Source organism: Micropterus salmoides, unplaced genomic scaffold, assembly GCF_014851395.1.
Source record: "Micropterus salmoides isolate LMB-PRFRI ecotype aquatic unplaced genomic scaffold, ASM1485139v1 Ms_hic_scaffold_11, whole genome shotgun sequence".
NCBI classification, from domain to species: Eukaryota; Metazoa; Chordata; class Actinopteri; order Centrarchiformes; family Centrarchidae; genus Micropterus; species Micropterus salmoides.
In genome coordinates this window covers 12,735,708-12,757,834 of record NW_024040152.1, presented here as the reverse complement: position 1 = coordinate 12,757,834, position 22,127 = coordinate 12,735,708, and the positions used below count along the sequence as shown (strand labels likewise).

At 40.7% G+C, this 22,127-nt stretch overlaps 1 protein-coding gene across 4 annotated transcripts in view; it reads left to right on the top strand.

Annotated features, from left to right (window-relative positions):
* The window catches only part of lipeb (lipase, hormone-sensitive b), a 29,687-nt gene that overhangs the window by 1,648 nt on the left and 5,912 nt on the right, over positions 1-22,127 (top strand). For 2 of the 4 annotated variants that reach the window (XM_038710962.1, XM_038710964.1), the window contains exons 2-11: positions 6,984-7,225; positions 8,104-8,388; positions 9,257-9,347; positions 10,540-10,685; positions 11,135-11,320; positions 12,277-12,429; positions 17,982-18,126; positions 18,878-19,105; positions 20,137-20,322; positions 21,379-21,560. In XM_038710962.1, coding sequence (XP_038566890.1) covers positions 6,984-7,225; positions 8,104-8,388; positions 9,257-9,347; positions 10,540-10,685; positions 11,135-11,320; positions 12,277-12,429; positions 17,982-18,126; positions 18,878-19,105; positions 20,137-20,322; positions 21,379-21,560 — 1,844 coding nt within the window. Of the gene's footprint in view, positions 1-3,016; positions 3,163-6,679; positions 6,729-6,983; positions 7,226-8,103; positions 8,389-9,256; positions 9,348-10,539; positions 10,686-11,134; positions 11,321-12,276; positions 12,430-17,981; positions 18,127-18,877; positions 19,106-20,136; positions 20,323-21,378; positions 21,561-22,127 lie in introns of those variants that run through there. The other 2 variants (XM_038710963.1, XM_038710965.1) reach the window with 2 other exon arrangements.

Below are 22,127 nucleotides of genomic sequence, written 5' to 3'. Positions count from 1 at the left end.
AGTTCCACTTTAAGAAACCTACATTTACCCAAACTTCACATTTCCCCAGAGTGGATCTGTATCGGCTGGATAAAGAGAAACACAAGAGTCATGTGTTAGAAACAGCCTAGACAAGATCACCACAGTTAATCAAACTAGACCGCTAGAGCAGCGCCTGTAAGGTTTCTGTGTGGAAGGAAAGCTCAACTCTAATTTCTTGATAGAGATTGTTTTTATCCAATCTGAGAGGGGGTATAGGTCTGCACCAAAATATACATACTGATAGATGATAATTTGATACAGGTGACCCAGTGTTTCCCACAGGATCTTAAGAGACTATGGTGGGTGGGACTCGGGCCCTGTTGGGGGGTCAGGGGGGCATGCCCCTTCAGAACAAAAATTTTCTGAATTTTAAAGTTAATGCATTAATTTGGTGCAAAATTAAATGTACACTTGTAAACAATGTTTTGCTCTAATAAATTTAACCATAAACCCATTGTATAGCTATAAATAGTGATGAAACAGCAACAAAAGTCAACAAATTTATTATGTTTTTCCAAAAACACTAAATCAAAAATAGAAAATATAATAAGTAACTTCCCTAACATTTAATTGTTGTTGTTGTTTTACTATTTATGGACACATGTAATATGTTTTATACTTTCTGTGAATATGATCCAATTTTATATATATATATATATGTGTTGTCGTCGCGCTAAAGTCATCAAGTCCGACCCAATTTGATAAATAATGTTGAATGTGATTCTCGTATCGCGTAACATGAAGACTTTACAGCCTCTCTTCAGGTAGGACTCTCATACTGCAACACTTGTCTTTGTAAAGAGAGAAACTGACAAGATAAATTCGCTAACCTGCCCGTCAGCTCGCACTGGGCCGTTACAGTGGATTTAGCATAAATACGTGTGCACTCCAAATGTAGGCGCGGCTGGCTTAATTGCCGTCTCACAAACGAGTGACAGAAACAGGCCGTTAACGTTACCTCAAAAGAAAAGTGGTTGTCTCGAGTCGGATGCCAGAGCGTGCGAGTTTACAGCAGCACCCAAAAAACACAATGTTAGACGTCTGAAACGTTATTATGAGATGTGTAAAACCATTTTCGGTTAATTTTGAGACTCGTTAATTAATGGGAAACACTGGGTGACCAGTTATTTACAGATAATGGTGGATTAATAGATAATTGCCTAACATTTTACGAAGTTTTATTAAAAGGTTTTATTTTGCAGAAAATACTTCTCTTCAGTTCACTAGCCGATGGTTTGATTTGTCACAACAGGAAAACCACAGGTGTCACTGATAACATTAACGATGGCACTGTTCTTTAAAGTGTCCTAGTAAATCATGATAGTCTCACTGTGAGCAAGCATGCAGATTACCATGATCTACGGCTGGACGATATGGCCAAAAATGTTATCATGATAAAAAGTTTCATATTTTACGATATTGATAATTATCACAATAAGTTTGAAATCATATTTCTTTCGAGTTTAAAGGCTGATAGTTTTCTCTTGAGTAAAAGTTGAAGAAACCACATGGTTTAAACTGTTCTTTTCGGTCAACAATTGAGGCCAAACAGCGAATGACTTCACAAATCTGAGGTAGAACATTCAAAACAATTACGATAAAATCTTTCTCAACAAATATCCACGACAAAAATTAAGTAAACGCTTTTTTCGGTCCTATTTCCTCAACAAAATAAACATCTTTAATAAAAAAATTAAGTCCTAATTTTTGTATGATTCAAGTGAATAAAGTCAAACATTTATTGAACATTTGAAAAAAATTATATTGCGATAGTTATTGTTTTATGGTCCAGGCCTACCATGACCCTGAAACTGAAGTAAGTCAGCCATCGTTCATTTTATTATTTCCCCCTGTGCATTTCCTATTGTGACATGTCAAAATGTCATTCCTGAAATAAACCCTCTTGGTGTATTTAATAACAAAAACAACCAAAACCACAAACATTTCCCTCTGTGTCAGTGTTTCTGGGTATGTTGTGTGTCTCTGTGGGTGAGGGATCATGTCTGAGTTCCTTTGAGTCATGGAACTGTCATCTCTGATTTCAGGCAAGAAGGCAAAGCTAAGGTCATATTTTCTCCTGGAATAGATTTTCCCCGTATTACATCTTCACCCATCTATTTGGTTGTGCACGTGTTGTCCATGTTCATTGCCTGCCAAACATTAATATTTCTCAACAGTTGGCACATACAGCACATTTCTGCTGCATACACAAACAACAAATATATGTTCAAAGGTGCTACGTAAATGCTGTTGAAAACACAAAAGATAACCGACCTTGATGGATGGAAAAATATAAACATAGTGATTAGCAATGAAACAATTAGTTGATTGAACAGTGGCAATTTTGATTATCTAATATTAAATGGATTTTCCACACATCTGCTGGACTGGATACAGCAGTACGTGAGGATAGAATTTCTATTCGTAGTTCTTAGTTTATTATTATTTACAAACCTTTTTTTGTTTTTTGACTGTTGTTCAGGCAAAATAAGGAATTTTAAGACATTGTGGGCTCTGATAACTAATGCGTTGATGATTTTATATTTTACTATATTTGATCAACTTTCAATGAGTAGATTAATTGATGATTTATTCATTTACTTCTGTTTGTTTACCTGTGTTTTTTGACCTTATTAACTATGGAATGAAGCACTCAAGATGGAATAATATGATGTATAACAGTATTGTTATCATCTTCCTGACATTATCTGTCTACCTGCCAATTAGGTTGAAGGTCACAGGGAGTTGCAAGCTGAATAGCCAATAGCAAAATAGCCTCACACTGTCACAGGGAGAAAGTTAACTGGGCCGGGGTTGTCTGTAGCTTCCCTACCCTTTTTTTTTTTTAAAAAGAAGCATGGGAGGGATGAGCAGAGAAGAAAGGACAACACATTGCATGTGAGTAGAATTGATTGTGACAGGCTGACGTACAGAGGCTGACGAGGGAAGAGCCACATCGTAAAGACCAGAGAGCGACAGACAGCAAGAGCGAGAACAAAACCAATCGAAAAAAAACCCTATCTCTTTCCTCTTTGCCACACCTCCCTCCCTCTCTTTATCTCATCCTATCTCTCTCTTTTTCCCATTGCTTTCGTGGAAGAGAGGAGGCAAACAGAGACAGAGCCTTGAACTCAGACACCGGTAAAAAAAAACTTTTTTCTCTTCCAGCTTTTCAGCAGTTTATACCATCAGTTGTGTGCTATACCAGAAGCAGCCTGTATTTAGTATACACTCAATTCACAATGAATGTGGGCCCAGCAGGAGTCTTTGTATGTCTGTAAAGTCAATGGTGTTGGTTGTTCTACATGATTTATTAATGCTCACTCTCATCCATCTTTAATGTGGAGAGAACAGGTGCAACTTAATGGCTGCAGTGGGCTTAGAGTGGCCACAAGTGTCAGTAACACAGAATGTGATAATGCTGAAACATAGTTAACATTGTTACTGACATAGCTAGAGTATCTTAGATATGTAGAATATTTGCTGATGCACCAAAGGCGGAAGCGATAAAGCAAGCAGGTGAGTCATGTTTTTCCTCTAGTGACTCCCATAGATGATAGATTGACAGCTATCCTGGCGTTAGTGTAGTGGCAGCTTAATTGTTTCTCAGTTTGAGGCATTATGTCAGATAAAGTCTTCACTGGGCCATGGCACGTTTTGAGTGAGCTCTCAGTAAGGTTGTACTGGTGCACATAACTGTGTTCATTTGCGTTGTATTTGCATAGGATATACTCCCTGCAGTTATCGTGGGGTGTAATGTGCGCTGACTTCATTATCATTAAGCAAGTCTTAGAGCAGCTTATTCTGAACCAGGTGTGCGTAAAGTTCACGCCTAGCTTACTCAGTCGGCCTATTGGCTTGCCCAGTTGAGAGAGTCGTATCCCCTGCTGTAATTAAGAAACGTAATTTTAATTTTGGCTCCTCGCCCAGACTGGTTTGACTGCTTCAACTGGTCCTGCAGCTCGGCATTCTGGAGACTGCTTGTGTTCACCTAAGGCCACACTGCTGATTGTGGTTGTGATAGTGTATTTTCAGATGTTCTTTGTGTGCATCTCTTGACAACTGGTGTTTCCAGTTTTCTGCTGATGTAATGAGTTGTTTCACATGAAGTAACTGTTTCCGATGTTGTCAGGTTCAGAAAATTTGCAATTGTTGCAGACTCCGCTTGTTCTTATCCAAATCCTAACATGGAACAACACTCCAAGAATTACATATGTGTGTGTGTGTCAAATTTACTCATGTTTTCTGACTCCCTGATCCTTCTCTTCTGCCCCACCTCTGCAACCTTTGAGACTTGAGGAAAGATAACATCCACCCAAAAATGTAATTCTCATTATTCACCATAATCCTGTGCAGCTCTGTTTTGTTGGGAAGTCTCTCTAAGGTGAACTGCTGAAATACAAACTATAGGGATGTTGTCATGCAGTGACAAATCCTAAAGTTCTTCCAAAGACATTAAATTAAGGAAATACAATTACAATGTAATTTTTTTGTAAATTTTTACAGTTATAAGCTCTGAATTCCAAGAAATGTAATTTGGATGTGGAAAAAATAATTGAGCCCAGCCCAGGGTGTTGATGTCAATTAATAAAATGGAAAAAAGTGTCCCCAGAGATCACAAATTTAAGTCTTGATGCTCAGAGGCAGTTTAAGACAGTTGGCTATATTTGTAGATCATAACCTCACTGTCTAATATCAGTAGCACAATGCAGATTTTGTTTTATTGTGGAGTTTCCCTTGTAGTCATGGAAGGAATTCCTTTCACATTGAATCGATGTGAAATTAGGCCCCTAGCTACGTTATTAAGCTTAGCTGGAATACATAGAACATGATATTGTAATGAAAAACAGATACCCTCTGCAGTGCTGCTCCATGTAGTCTGCTCATTTGGCTCTGCAGATTTGTTTCAGTCTATCTCTAAACCCCAGGGGCCAACAAATATCTCCTAAATTCAATGGAACATTCACCATGGGCTTGATGGTAACATTAAACACAGTTTACACATAGGGTTTCTGCTTTGCAGATAATTATAACAATTTGGCTTGTGGCATAAACAAATGGGGGATATATATAAGTGTATTTTTATATTTCTGATAGGTCATTGATATCTGGAATGTCACAAGGCCCAGCTCTGTAACATTTGCATTTGAAGTTGGGTGTATTCAGATGAGGTATGTTTTTCAGTGCTGGATGGAAGAAGCCGATAGGGTAAGGTTATATGTCCCATTCATTTTTAGCATAATCTAAGCCAGTAAGCAAAGCGCTAAATGCCAAAGTGGACAGTGTTAAGTTTAGTCATGTCCAAAACATTTTGGAGGAAATCTTTGTGACAGGATGCGATTATCCCTTGCTAAACTTGGCATCCAATATGTAAAAAATTTGCCTATAGAGGGCCGTCATGCTCTCCCTGAAAAAGAAAGGAGAGGCAAAGAAGAAGACAAGAAAAAGAGAAGGCTGAAGAGATGTTTCATGCAGTGTATGTGTGTGCTAGAAGTCATCCAGCTGATAAATGTCTCTTCCCAGATGTCAGAGGGTTGCGATTCCTCCCTGCAAACTGAAATCGCCTGTCCCATTACTCCTCCTGAATGGCAGGGAATAGCAGAATAATTGTGCAATGAGGACTCCATTTTTTTCTTTGACCCTTAAAACAATATTTCACATTATAACATGCATAGGCAACCTCCGCGCCACATCCCACAATGTTGCTTCGGGGATCTGTGAGGAATTATTTTTCTGGATTGCTTTATTGCACTAGCCTTTGGTGAAATTTTAATTGCAAAAGTTTGAGGATGGGTTTGTGGCAATTCCAGGGGCGGCCGATGTCTTTTGGGATGTTAATTCGGTATACATGATTTAAATAAAGATGATTTAATACAGCGTAGTCTTTCTTGAAGAGTAATTTTGAACTCATCATTATTTGTAACCGCTAAATGTGCTTCAGTCCTGCAAGGTAACTGGTTAACACCCATCCGTTACAAAGAAATTATTCTATCTGTCAGGGAAGCACTGCTGGCTCTGTTCCTTTTGTTTTATTCTCTGTGTGTCCAGAGTGCCGTCTCCTCTTTCCCCTGTCTCTCAGCATGCCAGTCACCTTATACATGAAGTACCAGCTAGTTCCCAGACTTAGGTGTTGTGGAAACTGTTCTCAGGTGACTTTGGAGAAGTGCACAGACCAACAGTGGGAATCCAACAGGGACATAGCGCTGGATCTTTGTTATGCTGCATTAGGGCAGGGACATGGGCACGCTTGATAAACACACTCAGCTGTGTGGTGTCCGCTGTATACCTCCCTTTGGGACTCTTATGTGAGTGTGTTTATGTGTTGTTTTCAGTATCTGACTAATCTGCGTTTGTTCCCAGCAGCATGACGTTAGCAAAGGGCCTCTGCCTTCTCCTCCTGTTCAACGCATGTCTGCCCAGATCTCGGTGGATTATGGCTGCTTAGCCTGGATTTACATCATTTAATTTTAAGGCTCCTTAACACGTTTCAATCAATGGGCTCCTATGCGCCAAACTATGGGGTATTAGTTAATACGAGTAAGAGAACATTATGTAGGATATATCCAATGATACCTCACCTGGTACAGTGTCTACATGCTGATAACAAGAGTGGGCCGACGCAGAATAGGAATCAGGGTGCTTCTTTTTATTCTTGCAGGACCAGACACCAGCAGACAGTCAAGTTTTAACAACTACAGAAAATAATGGTACAATATTTTTTTCTTTACAAATGAAGTATGCACTGGGGTCAGCTAGGTGGCACAATTAATATGGAGATCACTGATTGGTATTAGGATATACGCCTGTATGTCATTTATCATCTGCCTAATGAAAAGAGAATTTCCCCACTAGAATACAGAACAAATTACATTAATAATTGTTGGAAATATTAGTATGCACAAGCACCGTTGCCTACATACAACTGATTTCTGTTTCTTGTTTCTCTGTCTCGCTGCTCCTAGTGATGGACACCAAGGCAGTGTTTGCGGCCGTGTACAGCGTGTGCGAGGAGAATGCCACTTTCTATTCAGGAGGAGCAAAGGGGCCACAGGGTGATGCTGCGCGGCGGTTGGTGGATGCCATGAAGTTGATCAAGGAACACGCCCGTGGTCTTGAGCCTGTTATTTCCGGCTTTGCTTCAGTTTACCATCATTTTGACTTTGACCCACACATACCTGCTAATGGCTATCGCTCACTGGTCAAGGTAGGCTGTGTGATGTTTTGAAGTCTTTGTATATGAGTGAAGTCATAGATCTGTGTCCGTGTTCTCCTTTCAACCCAGTGCAGCTTGGAGAATAATAAGCCCACCTACCGTAATACATTCTTATCAATATTCTCTCCACACTGTGAGAAACTGCTCACCAGCCCCTCTTTGCCTTGAAATTGCTTTGTTTCAAGGTCAGTCCATTTGTTTTACAGATTGATTTTATGTTGCAAATCAGGTTAGATAAATTCCTCCAGCTGCAGATTATCTACGCCTACTATACCCACTGTACTTTATCTCCCACAGTTATTGATGAAACTTCATGACCTTCAGTGGCTGCAGCCCACCACAACTGAATGAGTCTAGCAGAGGAACACTTTAATGCTGCTCTGTTTTCTAGCCTCTCGATTTCCACATTTATAATCCGTCTTGTTCCCACAGTGCTACTCCAACTAATCTGTAACACCCCAGTGAAGCAGCAAGCTTTTCACATGTTAGCATTCAGAAATGCTACAATTCATTGCTTTCCCCCCTTCAGCTTACCACGCAAATTTCAATTACAATTTAAGCATACCGAAAAGACATGTACCTTTTAATGATTGCACAATTATAGGAAAAATAAATTGATTTGTTATAACGCAAAATGCTATTTCTACCATTTTTTTTATAGTAGAAATAGCCCAAAGTTCACACATCATTTTGTAAAACATCTGTAATTACCCCAAAAAAAATTAATTTAATAGACCTTGCTTTTTAGGCAGGTACGCTGATTTTAATATGGTGTATGGAGAAGGTGGCGTGGTAGATATCACAATTTGAAATAAGACACATCTATTTCCCCCAAAACTTTTCTTGAGACATTCCTTTTACTTTTCTAGGTGGTACGCTGCTGTCTTCTTCACATCATCCAGAAGGGGCGCTACATCACTGCCAACCGTCGCAGCATCTTCTTTCGAGTAGCACACAATGCGGGGGAGATGGAGGCCTACTGCAGCGCTCTGTGCCAGTTGCGCGCCCTGCTCTATCTGGCTCAGCGCATGCTTCATGACAACAGCCATGGCAACCTTTTTTTCCAGGATGAAAATGGCCTCAGCGAGAGCTTTGTCCGCGAATACTCATCCATGCACAAGGGGTGCTTCTATGGCCGATGCCTTGGCTTTCAGGTGAGATGAGCTGCGTGGCACAGGTATAAGCAGTGCGAAAGATAAAATATAGGAAAAGTGAAGAAAGGGTAGGGTTAGAAGTAGCTGCACCGGAAGAAAGAATGGGAAATACCTGTTGTAGGTAATCAGGGTGTTAGAAGGATATTGATGTCCTACAATAAAACATCTCACTGCAATACAGAGAAAAGGTAATTAAAAAAACAACCTCAAACGCACCAATCCTCACTCGACACATACAATCAACTGAATGTACGCACATCTACACTTCTGGCAAAGGTACTCTTACTTGTTCCTGTCCATGTTACATTTTACAGCTTCTAGCTACATTTCTTTATATTTGTTATTAAATTAGGACATATCATGTACAGAATAAGCTCCCCACATAAGTCTCCCATAGCCTATCAATCAAACTACTGATATCTCCGACTAGAGGCACTGACTATGAAAAGAGAGCAATAGCAGTGAGAAATGTAGTATGTAAAAGCCAGGAAAGAAATACAGAGCTACAAACTGTTCCTGCTGCTCAACTCTGCAGATTAAATAAAGCAAGTAAAGGGTTTGGGTGGGCAGAGAGAATGCTCCTTTTTACAGCCATAGTCTCTGTTCTTAGTTGAGCTTCATTAGAGAGGCTGAACCCTCAGCGGACAGAGAGCAAAATCAAACTAAAGGGAAAAAATGATGACTGTCTGCATCAATTTATAATGGCTAAGACTCATTTGCTATTCTGATATCTATCATCTATGTTGCACTTTCTCTAGTTGAATGGTTGCAGTTTTAATTGTAGTTTATTTCTTGTTTTAAATGGACCAGGGATAATGGATATGAAGCCTGTCTCTTGTTTTTGTCCTTTCCTCCCTCCGCCCTCCAGTTCACTCCAGGCATTCGGCCCTGTCTCCAGACCATCGCTATCGGCCTTGTGGCCTTTGGAGAAAACTACAAACGGCATCAGTCAGGAATAGGTCAGCATCGTCTTGTCTGCAGCTGTGCCCTCTCATCATCCAGCCACTTGATTCTCATTCATAGATTGTACTCATCCCCACGTGTCTTCTACATTGCTCCTTGGCCCCTGACTGTGTACCTTTTGATGTTGTGTGTTTGGATTGTAGATGCTCTTTCATCCTCTGGAATCTCGAGGGCTAGCTGGTGTGCTTCCATATTTCAGAATGTTTTGAACATGCACACAGTTATGTACAGAGGCAGAGATAGAAGAACATGCACCATCATATACACATTTTCACATTGCACACAAGCACAACTCCTAAATATGTAAATATTTAACATTCCAAAAAACTGTTTGACGCTTGTGGTTTTTTGTGCTCTGTGCTGCACCACAGTGGAGGCAGGAGGTATTGCACCATATGGTGAGTGTACTAGGACCCCTTCATCATAGTCCTCTGTAGCGAGGCTATAAGCCAATATAAAGAAGTTGCTTCTGTCCTACAGCTCCTATCATCTTAAATGGTTCTACACACAGCACTGTTAGCTGAATTAGCTGTCATGTGTCTGTTATTTGGTTTAGAGATTTAAGTCTGAGGTAGTAATATTATCTGAAAATGCAGTTACTTCCCCTTTTCTTAACTGTCTATCCCTGACTTCTTGCAGAACATTGAATTCACTGTGGAAATGGAATGCAATATAATGAAATGCTTCTTTTTCAACATAGCACTAGCACAGTACACATGAAACAGCTGTGTGGCAATAAGATTATAGTGCTGTGAGTACATAAAAGCCAATTCACCCTGAGTTTGACGTTCAATTGTAGCCACATCTCTGAGGTTTGCTGTGAAAGAAAAAAGGTGAAGAACGAAATAGAGGTTAGCCCTCTATTTCATTCTTCCCCTTTTTTCTTTCCAACTCCCTTCTTTTGCCTTTTCTAGTGTTGTTTTATGTGCTAGGTTCCAGTCTCTTACTTCAATTTTAATATTCCCTCATTCCTGTCCTCCTTCCTACTGTTTCTGTCTTTATGAAATAACTGTTTTCATTCCTGAGCTTTTGTCTTTTGTGTGTCAATAACTTGTCTACTCCATTTACACTTCTTCCTCAACCATACATGTTCTTCTTTTCCTTCCTTTTCTTGCATTTCCCCATCTCTGGTGTCTCCTTCGCATTATTATACCCTCCTCATTGTGTCGTCCTTCCTCCTCTCCACAGGTGTAGCAGCCAGCTCTTTCTTTACTTCAGGGAAGTACGCCATTGACCCAGAATTAAGGGGGGCAGAATTTGAACGCATCACCCAGAACCTGGACGTCCATTTCTGGAAGGCCTTCTGGAACATCACTGAGACTGAAGTCCTGTCGGTGAGTAGACTGTGAATGCTTCATTTTATACACACACACACACCACACACACACACACACACACACACACACACACACACACACACACACACACACAAACACTCCTGACATCTGTAATCTACCCATGTTGTCACCACTAACCCATGCGCACAGATAAATGTGCTGTCCTGTTTTTAATTTTAAAACTGTATCAGTGATATTTTACTTTCCTTTGGTAAAAGTACCTTTCTATCATTATGCATTTTGGCCTACAGGCCGCTAGTAATAATAGAGTGGAATTCGATTTATTCAATGGGGTTCATGATTTATTCATCCAGTTTCTCTTTCTCTCCAGTGACCTGACTCGCTCTGTAACTTGCACTCTTCTCTCTATGCCTTTCTGTCTCAATTCTTGCTCTCTCTATGCCAATCTCTTTCTCTCTTTTTCTCCATCACCTCTCATCCTCCAGAGTCTTGCCAGTATGACATCCACTCAAGTTAAGGTGAACCGGGCTCTTTCCGTACCCTCCGTGGCCTTTGACCTTCCCCTGGCGGCCAACCACAGGACATCTGTAACTATAGCTCCACCATCAGCGCACATCGGCACCGCACCTGTTCAGATGAGGCTCATCTCTTATGACTTACGTGAAGGACAGGTACTTGCATCCTTGTTCTGTTTATACCATAGTGGCACAATGGATGCAAAATAAAAGCTTCAAAATCTCAAACGTAATGCGAAACTAGACTAGATCTTATTTTTGGTGTTTACTTGTCTCACGCTACATCCTTGTAGTCTGTCTGAGTATTAGTGTTTATTATTTAACCTAGTTTTTGATGTTTTTTCTCCACTGGCTCTTTTTATACCACCTTGCATATACCGGTCATACAAATTCTTAAAATATTCTAACAATATGTAATACCATATCTGCTATTTCTCTCAACTGCTTGAGTAAACGACAGCTTCGACTCATCATCATAGACTTAATCCCCTTCATTATCTCTCTCTCCATTTCTCTGTCATAGGTATCACTGTCACCTTTTCTACTCTGCCTTCCCCTCCTAATTCTCTCAGGAGACTCAATCTCTCCATCCGAGCTTGTTTTCCTCCTTTCTTTGTAGCCTGGCATCTAACCAGACATGCTATCAACAAACACTTTCAGCCATTAATCACCCTCCAACAAAACAACATTGTCCTTTTTAATGTCACAAAATACAAGCCTGCATCAGCGGAAACCCTCCCTCTCAGCACTCCCCCCCCCTACCCCCACCATGTTTCTGTTAATGAATGGGAATTAGTGTGCGTTCATGCAGGCGCAGGAAAGGCTGGCAGCAAGCTGCTGCAGAACAGCTAGTTAATCCCTCTCTCAATGGAACCCTGTTGCAAACATTGGCAAGAAAATATATTTACAATGAAAACAAGGCTTTGTTTGCAATGTATAGTCTGTGGACAGCTATTGGAGTGATGCAAACCTCTCATTACATCATGTCATTTAAACAATTTTTTTTGAGCTGTTAGACAAAAACAGCTGATCGTGATTATTTGTCTGTGAACTTTTCTCTCCTTTTGATCATTCATTCCTTTTTGTCCACCTGTCTGTCTCACTCTCTCCAGGACAGCGAGGCTCTGCTATCTCTCTCCCGCTCTGAGGGGGGAGCCATCTCACTATCGCTGGGGCTGAAGACGAGGTGCCTCCCTTCGTCTCCCTGCCTCCTAATCCACTTCCATGGGGGAGGCTTTGTGGCCCAGACCTCCAAGTCCCATGAGGTGAGATGGTGCTCTCCAACTGAAGTTTTTCCTACTCTGACCAGAAAAGCAATGTGATTAGTTATATTTTGCAAGAAAAGCTGAATCCAAAAGACAATTGTTTGTCATATAGTATTTTGACTCATGTCTGTATGTGACCTACAGTCCCCTCCAAAAGTATTGGAACGGTAAGGCAAATTCCTTTGTTGTTCACTGAAGACATTTGGGTTTAGGATCAAAAGATGAGTATGTGACAATAGTTCAGAAATTCAGCTCTCATTTCCCAGTATTCACATCAACAACTGACATATCACTGTTTGTATTAGACCACAGCATTCTTAGGTGAGCAAAAGTAATGGAACAAATAATCTTAAAGTAAATAACATTTGATATTTTGTGCCATAAACCTTTGCTTGCAATAACTACCTCAAGCCTGCGACCCATCGACATCACCAAACTGTTGCATTCTTCATTTGTGATGCTATTCCAGGCTTTTACCGTAGCTTCTTTCAGTTCTTGTTTGTTTTGTGGTGTTTCTCACTTCAGTCTCCTCTTAAAGAGGTGAAATGCAGCTCTACTTGGTTAAGGTCAGGTGATTGACTTGGCCAGTCTAAAACCTTCCACTTTTCCCCCTGATGAAGTCCTTTGTTTTGTTGGCAGTGTGCTTTGGGTCATTGTCCTGCTGCATAATAAACTTCCTCCCGATTAGCTTCGATGCATTTCTCCGTAAATTGGCAGACAAAATGTTTCTGTCCACTTCTGAATTCATTCTGCTGCTACTATCATCAGTTACATCATCAATAAATATTAATGAGTGTGTTCCAGAAGCAGCCATGCACGCCCAAGCCATGACATTACCTCCACCATGCTTCACAATTGAGCTTGTATGCTTCAGATCATAAGCAGTTCCTTTCTTTCTCCACACTTTGGCCTTTCCATCACTTTGGTAGAGATTAATCTTGGTCTCATCAGTCCATAAGATTGTGGTACAGAACTTCTGCGGCTCATTTCTGTACTTCTTTGCAAATTTCAGTCTAGCCTTCTGATTCTTCCTGCTGATGAGTGGTTTGCATCTTGTGGTGTGGCCTCTATATTTCTGCTCTCTGAGTCTTCTTCGAACAGTGGATTGTGATACCTTCACCCCTGCACTGTGGAGGTCATTGGTGATGTCACTTACTGATGTTTTGGGGGTTTTCTTCACAGCTCTCTCAATATTTCTGTCATCCACTACTGTTGTTTTCCTTGGCTGACTTGTTCGACATCTGTTGCTCAGTACACCAGTAGTTTCTTTCTTTTTCAGGACATAAATGGTCAAAAATGCAGAAAAAGTTAGTATAATATGTTATGTTTTACCTACATATCCCAAGTATTGACAATTAGAGCTTGGCAATAAAACAATAATGATAATTTTCCTCATTAACAATATAATAAATGTTCAATAAATGTTTGATTTAATTCATTTGAATCACGGACAGATTAGCACTTTTTCTATTAAGATATTTATTTTGTTGAGGAAAAGGGACTGAAAAAAGATTTTATCATAATTGCTTTGAATGTTCTACCTCAGATTTGTTAAGTGGTTCACTGTTTGGCATCAAGTGTTGGTCATGTCTGACCATAAAAAATAGTTTAAAACCACAATTACACTTTCACTCAGGAACAAAAGTCAGCCTTTAAAGATTCAGTGTGTAAGATTTAGTGGCATCTAGTGGTGAAGGTTGTGAATTGCAACCATATGTCCAGTCTACCACTGCCCCCTAACCTTTCAAAGAGCGTAGGACAGCTACGGTGGCTGACACAGCGCACAAGGTGTCTCTTCTGAGACCGCAGAGAGTGACCAGTAAGAAATGAGGTTTCTTCAGGTATATTTATTAAGAAATTATATTTAGTTATTAGTTTAGTTATTCAGTAAAACCATGTTGTTGTGACTTGTCCACTGACAGACAACATGGAAAATGTAAGCCAAGAGTGTGAATCATTGTCATTGTTTCTACACCACATTATAAACCACACAAATTAAGTTAAAACATTGACAATAATATCTGGCCCGCGGTGTTTTCTAACATTAACTTAGCTCTCCTTATTAGCTGGGCTCCTTACATGCTTGCTAATAACTTTTTTTTTTTTTAAGCTAGGTGTCTGACATTGACAGCGAGCAGCTGTGTTTATGAGGGAGAGGGAGAGAGCGAGAGGGACGAGCAAGAGGATGTTGTTGGATGTTGTTAAAATTGTATTTGATTGCACGCTATGGCGCTCTGCAATCAAATATAATTTTAAATAGGCCTAGTAAAAAAAAATCTATGCTGTGATAGCGGTGCTGAAATAGATCAGCATGGCAGCAACGGTTACTCACATAATCACTTCCTCTTTAATGGTTTTTCCTACAAAATAAAAGTGCAAGAAGCTTGTTTACTCTAATACTTTATATGGAGTTGAACTAAGCTTTTACTTTGAAAAATTCTGAACGACATTAAAAGAGTCTGTAGCCTGCTTGACATACCTCTGAAAGAGCCATCAGAAAACGGGATTCCCTAAAATGTTCTCTGCCTGGAGATATTGGGGTATATGAAAAACCGTCCGTAGGATGATGGATGTGGATCAAACACCGAAACAAAAACAGTGCAGTAGATGCTGTGATGTGAGAAACATTCACTGCAGAATCCATTTGTTGAAGAGGGGGGGGGAGTTACCCTGAGGAGGGACTGAAGACTCAACCGTTGGGTTACAAGTCCTGCAAGTCCTTAGTGACTGAGCTAACTGAACAACATATTAATGCAAGTCAATATTATGACTTACATTCTCATACATCATCTAATGGTTGAAAATATTGCTCCAATGCAAAACTTATTTGCCGACCCCTGCAGTATATTATTCCTACATCATCTTCTTCTAACGTACATATTCAACATAATGGTTTATTATGTAAGGTCTTTACACAGCGCTGAAAACATAGTAATGGATCTTTATATAGCATTTCTGTCGATAGAGCCTCAGAAATATTACACACTGAACCTTTAAACTTGAGCCAAATAATGATTTGGCATTTATTGTGATAATTATCGATATCAAATTATATGAAATTTTTTATCATGATAACATGTTGGGCCATATCGCCCAGCCCTACTGACAACACTACACCTCCACCATTAGACGCCTGGCTCAGATGATGTTTTTCCAGGATTTGAGCCAGTATCGCCACAGCGGTCAAGTTCACCTTCTCATCCCTTCAATGCATCAACTTCTGGCTGTGTTTTCTCAAACTAATTGTAATTGAACCCCAGCTAATTAAAGTGTTGAGGAGAAGGACACTAGTTGACAGCGTAGAAGCAGAGGGGCTACCTGTCAGTCCCTTCCTATGCTAATCGTATGGCACGTAATGAGACGTTAAGATATTTATTTTGTAATTAATCCCTGAAAACTTAATCGAGACACTTAGCCCTCCCTCCATGCCTTCTTTACTGATAAGATGCACACAAAGCAGAATCTTTTCTTAGAGAGGAGGAGCCAGTGTCCTAGATTTAATTTCTAGATCACTGTCATAGAAAAATAGACACGACACCAGCGCGCACACACACATCTTTCTTGTCAGTGCTCTGGAAAATCTGCTCTTTTATTTTAAGTTTACAAGTGACAGTACATGAAATGAAGCAACCTTATGATGAACTAAGCATTCAACCTGCTTAGTTCATCATAATGTCAAAGCTTATTTAAACAAGCTTTGTGATCCCACCTCTCCCTGTTCATTGTACACTGATCTGGTCATATGTAGCTGTGTGCAGTCTTTATGTGGCTTCAGGCTACTTATAGCAACTGCAAGACAGGGCTCTGTGAAATCGCCAAGGACATGGGCATCCTTGATCTGCAGCTGAGTAGTAACCAGAGGATGTGAGGGAGCAATCAGAGAAGGGGGTGAACAGGGCTGTCATGTTGAATTAGCGGAGAACTGTACAACCCCGCAGAGAAAGATTACCCCGGGCACTAATGGAAGACGTGTCAGACTATCCTTCTCTCCTTCTTCTGGGCTCTTCTTTTTTATTATTATATCCTCCCTGAATCTTTCGAATATCTCAAAAAATCTGTTTTGTTCACTTAAGTGTCTGTACTTCAGTGGCAGGGGCCTTTGGTGCTTTCAGTGCCCAATGATGCAAAGATCACATGAACACACACACACACACACACACACACACACACACACACACACACACACACACACACACACACACACACACACACACACACACACACACAAAATGTTTTGCCAGTAGAGGTATAAGCTTGCAGATTAACTGCTCTGTCTGTCTAAAATTGAGTGGGACTGCATCTCCCATTAATTCCTGCTTTGAGACCAGTTCTGGGACCTTATGAATTGATACGTGTGGGCATTTTTTTTTTTTGTGTACGAAAAGAGTTTCCTGAGTCATGTAAAATTAACCAGCCTTGGTCCCAGCCCATCAAAAACACACAAACACACACACGTACCTCTTCTCTGCCCAGTGGGCCATTTGTTGTGAGTTCTCTGCTCCTTTTTTTTGCAGGCAGATGATGAACTGTCTGACTGACAGACCTGCACACGGACTCTAGCATATGTTGACACTCATTGTACCCTGTCAGCAATGGCTGTTGTTCACACACAGTTGCAAACACACAAACACACCTCTGATTTGTCCAAACCCACGCTGACCTGAACAGCGTTTGAACTGCATGCACACTCACTTGTCAGCGCTCTCACTCTTAAGATTTATTGTGACAGGGAAGGCGTTAAGACACCTGACTGCTGGAGCTGCTACTTTTGCTGCTTACTGTTTTTTTTTTTCATACTGAATCACTGGTCGGTGAAGTGACATACATGCAAGTGTGCGCGCACGCACACACGCACACATGCTTTTCCTAGCATTGTGAATGGAGAGCTGTCTCTTTCAGTGCCAGCCCTGTCATAGCTAGTCTAAAACGTGTTGGGAGAAGATAAACAGGAGGAGGACATGACAAATGCTTTGTGGAAAGAATATTTTGGCATGACAAGTTTTGATGTCTCTCCCATTTCAAGGTCACCGCATTGCAGTTGTGAAGTAAAGTACTTGCCTTAAGTTGCCATAACTTAACCTGATAGGAACTAGAAAAAGAGAAAAACTCAGTATTCTAGGAGTATTCTGAGTTTGTTTTTTGTAGACAATCCCTGTAAATCCACACTGTCCCATTATCTTGGTCTTTTTCCTTTTATACCCAGCAAACTAGGACATGTGGGCACCTTTGCTATTACTGTATGAAAAGAAAGGAAATGGAGGTGAATGTGAGGGCAATGCTCATTCTCCCTTTGTCTAGACAGTAAGCCAGAAAGCAGACAGATGACATCAGAAGGACACATCATTTTCATAACTTTTTATCCTTAATGTTCACCCCCACGCATCCCTTTCAACACATTTTTTTAATCTCTCTGTCTCCCTGCCTCTGTGTTTTATTGTGGCTGCTGTTGTTTCTCATAAATTTAACAACCTATAATATATTCAATGTGAAACTGAGGGTTTTTCCATTCATAAATTCACCCCCTCCATACCCCTGTCTTCTGTCATGTGCAGCCCTATCTAAAGAGCTGGTCCCAGGACCTTGGTGTCCCCATCCTGTCAGTAGACTATTCTCTGGCCCCTGAAGCTCCCTTCCCAAGAGCCCTGGAGGAGTGTTTCTACGCTTACTGCTGGGCTCTGAGAAACCACCACTTACTAGGTACACACACACCACACAGCATTATTTATAGCGGAGTGCTGGCTTTTTCACTCCTTTGTACTTTTTCTGTTTACTTTTCAATGTCATGGAAAATGTATATACAGGTGAAATTATATAAACAGTAGGCAGGTAAAAGAATGTGGTTTATTAGAATTAACAAGCAGGCACAACAACAAGGGGTAAAACTCACTCCTTTCAGAGTGAAAGTGTCCTGAAGACTGCTTCAGTAAGTCCAGGGAACGTAGGTCAGGGAACGTAGGTGAGCTACGTTCCCTGTACCTCTCAAAGGGATTCATTCATCACTTTGAAAGTAATTATGCTGCAGCACGATGTCTTGCACTGTACCCGTTGTTGGGCAATATCACACAAATTGTAATGCTCAGTATTCAGGCAGAAAACAAAAGACATCTGGTCGGTTTGGGTTTCATCCGACTGCTGAAGCACACTGTGTCAAATTAACAGTGATTGCAGTGTAATATGCTAGTGTTGTAGTACAAGAAGACAATATCACGGCCATGAGGCAGACAGTCACAGCAGCCACATATACAGCAGTGCATCACTGCACTGCAATGGATACTGTTACTTGATGCTTGTCACACACTGCTTTTTGCTACCTCAGTGGATTTATTTTTTTCGTATCTCCTTTTTATTTTGTGTTCCACTTCCCTATGTTCCCCCACTGATTTTTTTTTTTTTTTTCCCCCTCTTTTCCTTCACCTCTATCAACACTGTCCTATTTTTGTCTCTCCAGGTTGGACTGGGGAGAAAGTGTGTCTGGCTGGTGACAGCGCGGGAGGCAACTTGAGTGTGACTACATCGATGCGCGCTGCTGCCTTTGGTGTGCGAATGCCAGATGGCATTGTGGCAGCCTACCCGGCTACCCTGCTGACCGCCTACGCATCACCCTCCCGTCTGCTAACACTTATGGATCCCCTGCTGCCGCTCAGTGTGCTCTCAAAGTGTCTCAGCGCCTACGCAGGTAGGAATGAGTGTCTGGTTTTTTTGGTGTGAAGTTGTGAATTTAGTTTAGATTGATTTTCTCTGCCGTCTGCTGCTTCGCATCATTCATACTCAACTCTTAATAAAATGGTCTGGACTGTAGTTGTAGGTTTGTTCAGAGTAATGATGCTGACAACTGCTTGTGTGGCATAAATTATCAACTTATTAGGTAAAGATGTTTTTTTTTCTTTCAAGGCTATAACAGTTATTTTCCTTATCATAATTTCATTTGATCAACTAACATAACGATATTCACTATTTAAAAAAAAAAAAAAAAAAAGCACAAAGTGATGTTTTCAAACAAGTCTGACCAGCAGCTAAGTATCAGTATTCAATTTGATAAAAAAAGAAAGCAGCCTTGACAACAGCTAGAACAACTGATTATCACAATTTTTTATAGATTTTGTGTCGACTAATCAATTATTCAGCTAATGTCTGCACAGCCCATCTTTTAGTCTTATAACAGTAATAATGTTTATATTAATCATAAAACTCTTTTTGCTCTCATCTTGGATCTCACTGTCTATATTCCTTTATGTAGGACACAGAGTGCATAATACAACAATTGTAATCATAAATCTTTATCGATTACAAATAAGCTTTCAGTGGTATGTTTAACAATAGACTGAAGAAACATTACGAAAATACTAATTTTCCAAAATACTTGCTCCAGTGGAAAGTATAGCCGTGTTGCATCATGTCTGGAAAACCTTGACTAACAACAACTAAACTTATTAGCATATGGATTGTTTTTCATATGTTTCATTAATTAATGTAGAAGAGGAAGAGGGCAACACTAAAACACTTATCATTTTCTATTCGCTCCTACTGTCATCACTATGTATTACTATTTGTAGTTGTATTGAACCCAGTCTGTCGGTGGTTTTCTTTAATCTGTATATTATTGTGTTGTTACTCATCCGTGCTTCTTCAAGAATAACAAAAACACGTTCATCTCTCTTGTACATCCATCTTTCCATACTAACCTGTCCTCCGCATCTCCTTCTCCAGGCAACGCGCCGCAGACAGAGACGCGGGTAGAGAAAGTGAGCACACTGAGTCTGGTGAGGAGAGACACAGCCCTGCTGCTAAGAGATTTCCGACAAGGAGCCTCCAACTGGATCCACTCTCTGCTGGATCCCAACAGAACCTCCGCCTACCCCAGTGCTCCTGCAGTAGCACCACCAGCAGCCACTGGTATACCAGCAACTATCACTGTGTGTATGGGTGTGTTTGTGCGTGCATATGCACGGTCAGGTTGGAACATTAGACGAGATGTGGGTGGCATGGATGTGGTTGTGTTTTTTGGCAGCCTATTGTCTTCAAAGTTTTTTTTATTATAGGTGCATTCTGCTCATGTCTTTGATCACATCTATTTGCTGAAGGTACGTGTGTGCGCATGTGTGTATGTACCGCCCACGTTTTCAGTGTGTTCAGTAAGCCAATTTATTTAAGTGTTATGAGTGCAACAACATCAACTGGTCCAAAGTTTGTTTACATCCCATATGGAGGAGATTATTGACATGGATCCCCTTTATTCAGCATTCAGATGACCAATTATTGCCTTATTCCACCCTGTTGCGTAACACTCCTGTAGCCCCATTCATATCAATTCACCTCTTTAGAGCAGCAGGGCTTCGACAGTAATTGTTAATTGTAGCCACTGTAAATCTGGTGGCGAATCGTAATTTCCCTGGTGTCCCCTTAGCTAGGTGACACCCCCACAGCTGCAATCCCAAACTAATGAGAGTGTCATTGGTGGGTGTGCATTATTAAAAGGCCATCATGGTGCTAAGATGGTTCATTATTAAAAAGATGGGAGATCGAAAGCGCTTTGTGAAGAGACCAGCCATGATGACTCTTATAGCTGTGTTTTGACGGCTCGGGGCGGGCGGATGATATCGCCATGACAGCACTATTTGAATTTCCTCCACCCACTTCTCCTCTCTTCCTGATATATCCCAATTTGCATTTTAGGCTTTTAACAGTTGGCTGTCAACCAGAGGACATATGATAAGTGGAAACTGTGGAATTAAGTGAAAGTGGTTGTGTACTACTATTGGTGTATTTTTTTTCCTGTGTCCTCCAGCTGATATTGAACCCATGTAAATTTGAGTGGCCTGTCTGTATCCCTTATACCCCATATACTGTACTTTGTGTGATTAATCGTTATCTGTCTCAAACATTTAGAATTTTGTTTTGCAAAGTGTGTCATTCGTCACTCTTTGCCCCTTTCTCAATCTCATTTCTTAGATACAGTGAGGAAGAGCATTTCAGAGGCGTCCATCTCGTCTCCTCACGCCGACCCCCCTGTACCCTCCGATCCCTCAGAGTTTCCCACCAGGAAATTATCTGTGAAGAGCCAGACTTGCCAGGACTTGGGATCCCATAGCAATTGTTCTTCCCAGAGTCCACCGCTGCTCTCTGAGTGCACTGTATGTCACGCTTGAACATGTTTACACTGAGATTAGCATGCTCTCAGTTTATGCTCTTATCCATAAGAAGTTAAAAGCTAGGGTAGGCAATTTATTTCGCAAGCATTTTTTGTCGTTGTTGTTGTATTTGTTGAAATTCTCTTTACACCCCAACAGCAGTTAATAAATCAAATGCTCTGGCACAAAAAAAATATCTATCTATGGCTGTCTCAGAACTGTAAAAAGCAGGCCTACCTCGCTGTCTATCTGCCTACCTACCTGCTTACGCACTCACTGCACATTAAAATGTGTTTTGAGGGAGTGGCTTGACAAGGAGGATTTTCCCAGTAAGATACTTTCAAAATCTAGCCGTCTCTTGCTAGTTCTCCAACTTTGCCTTCCCTAGCTTTAACAGTATTAAACAACAAGTGTTGTTGCTTAAAAGAACACTGGGCTGTTTGTGGGGGTTGTTGTGGGAATTAAATACTGTGGCTATGGAAAGGTCTGTAATTTGATGATTATTATTTCACCATTGCAGTGCAAGAGATCACACAAGCCTCCTCTTTATGATCAGATTATCTCTGCTTT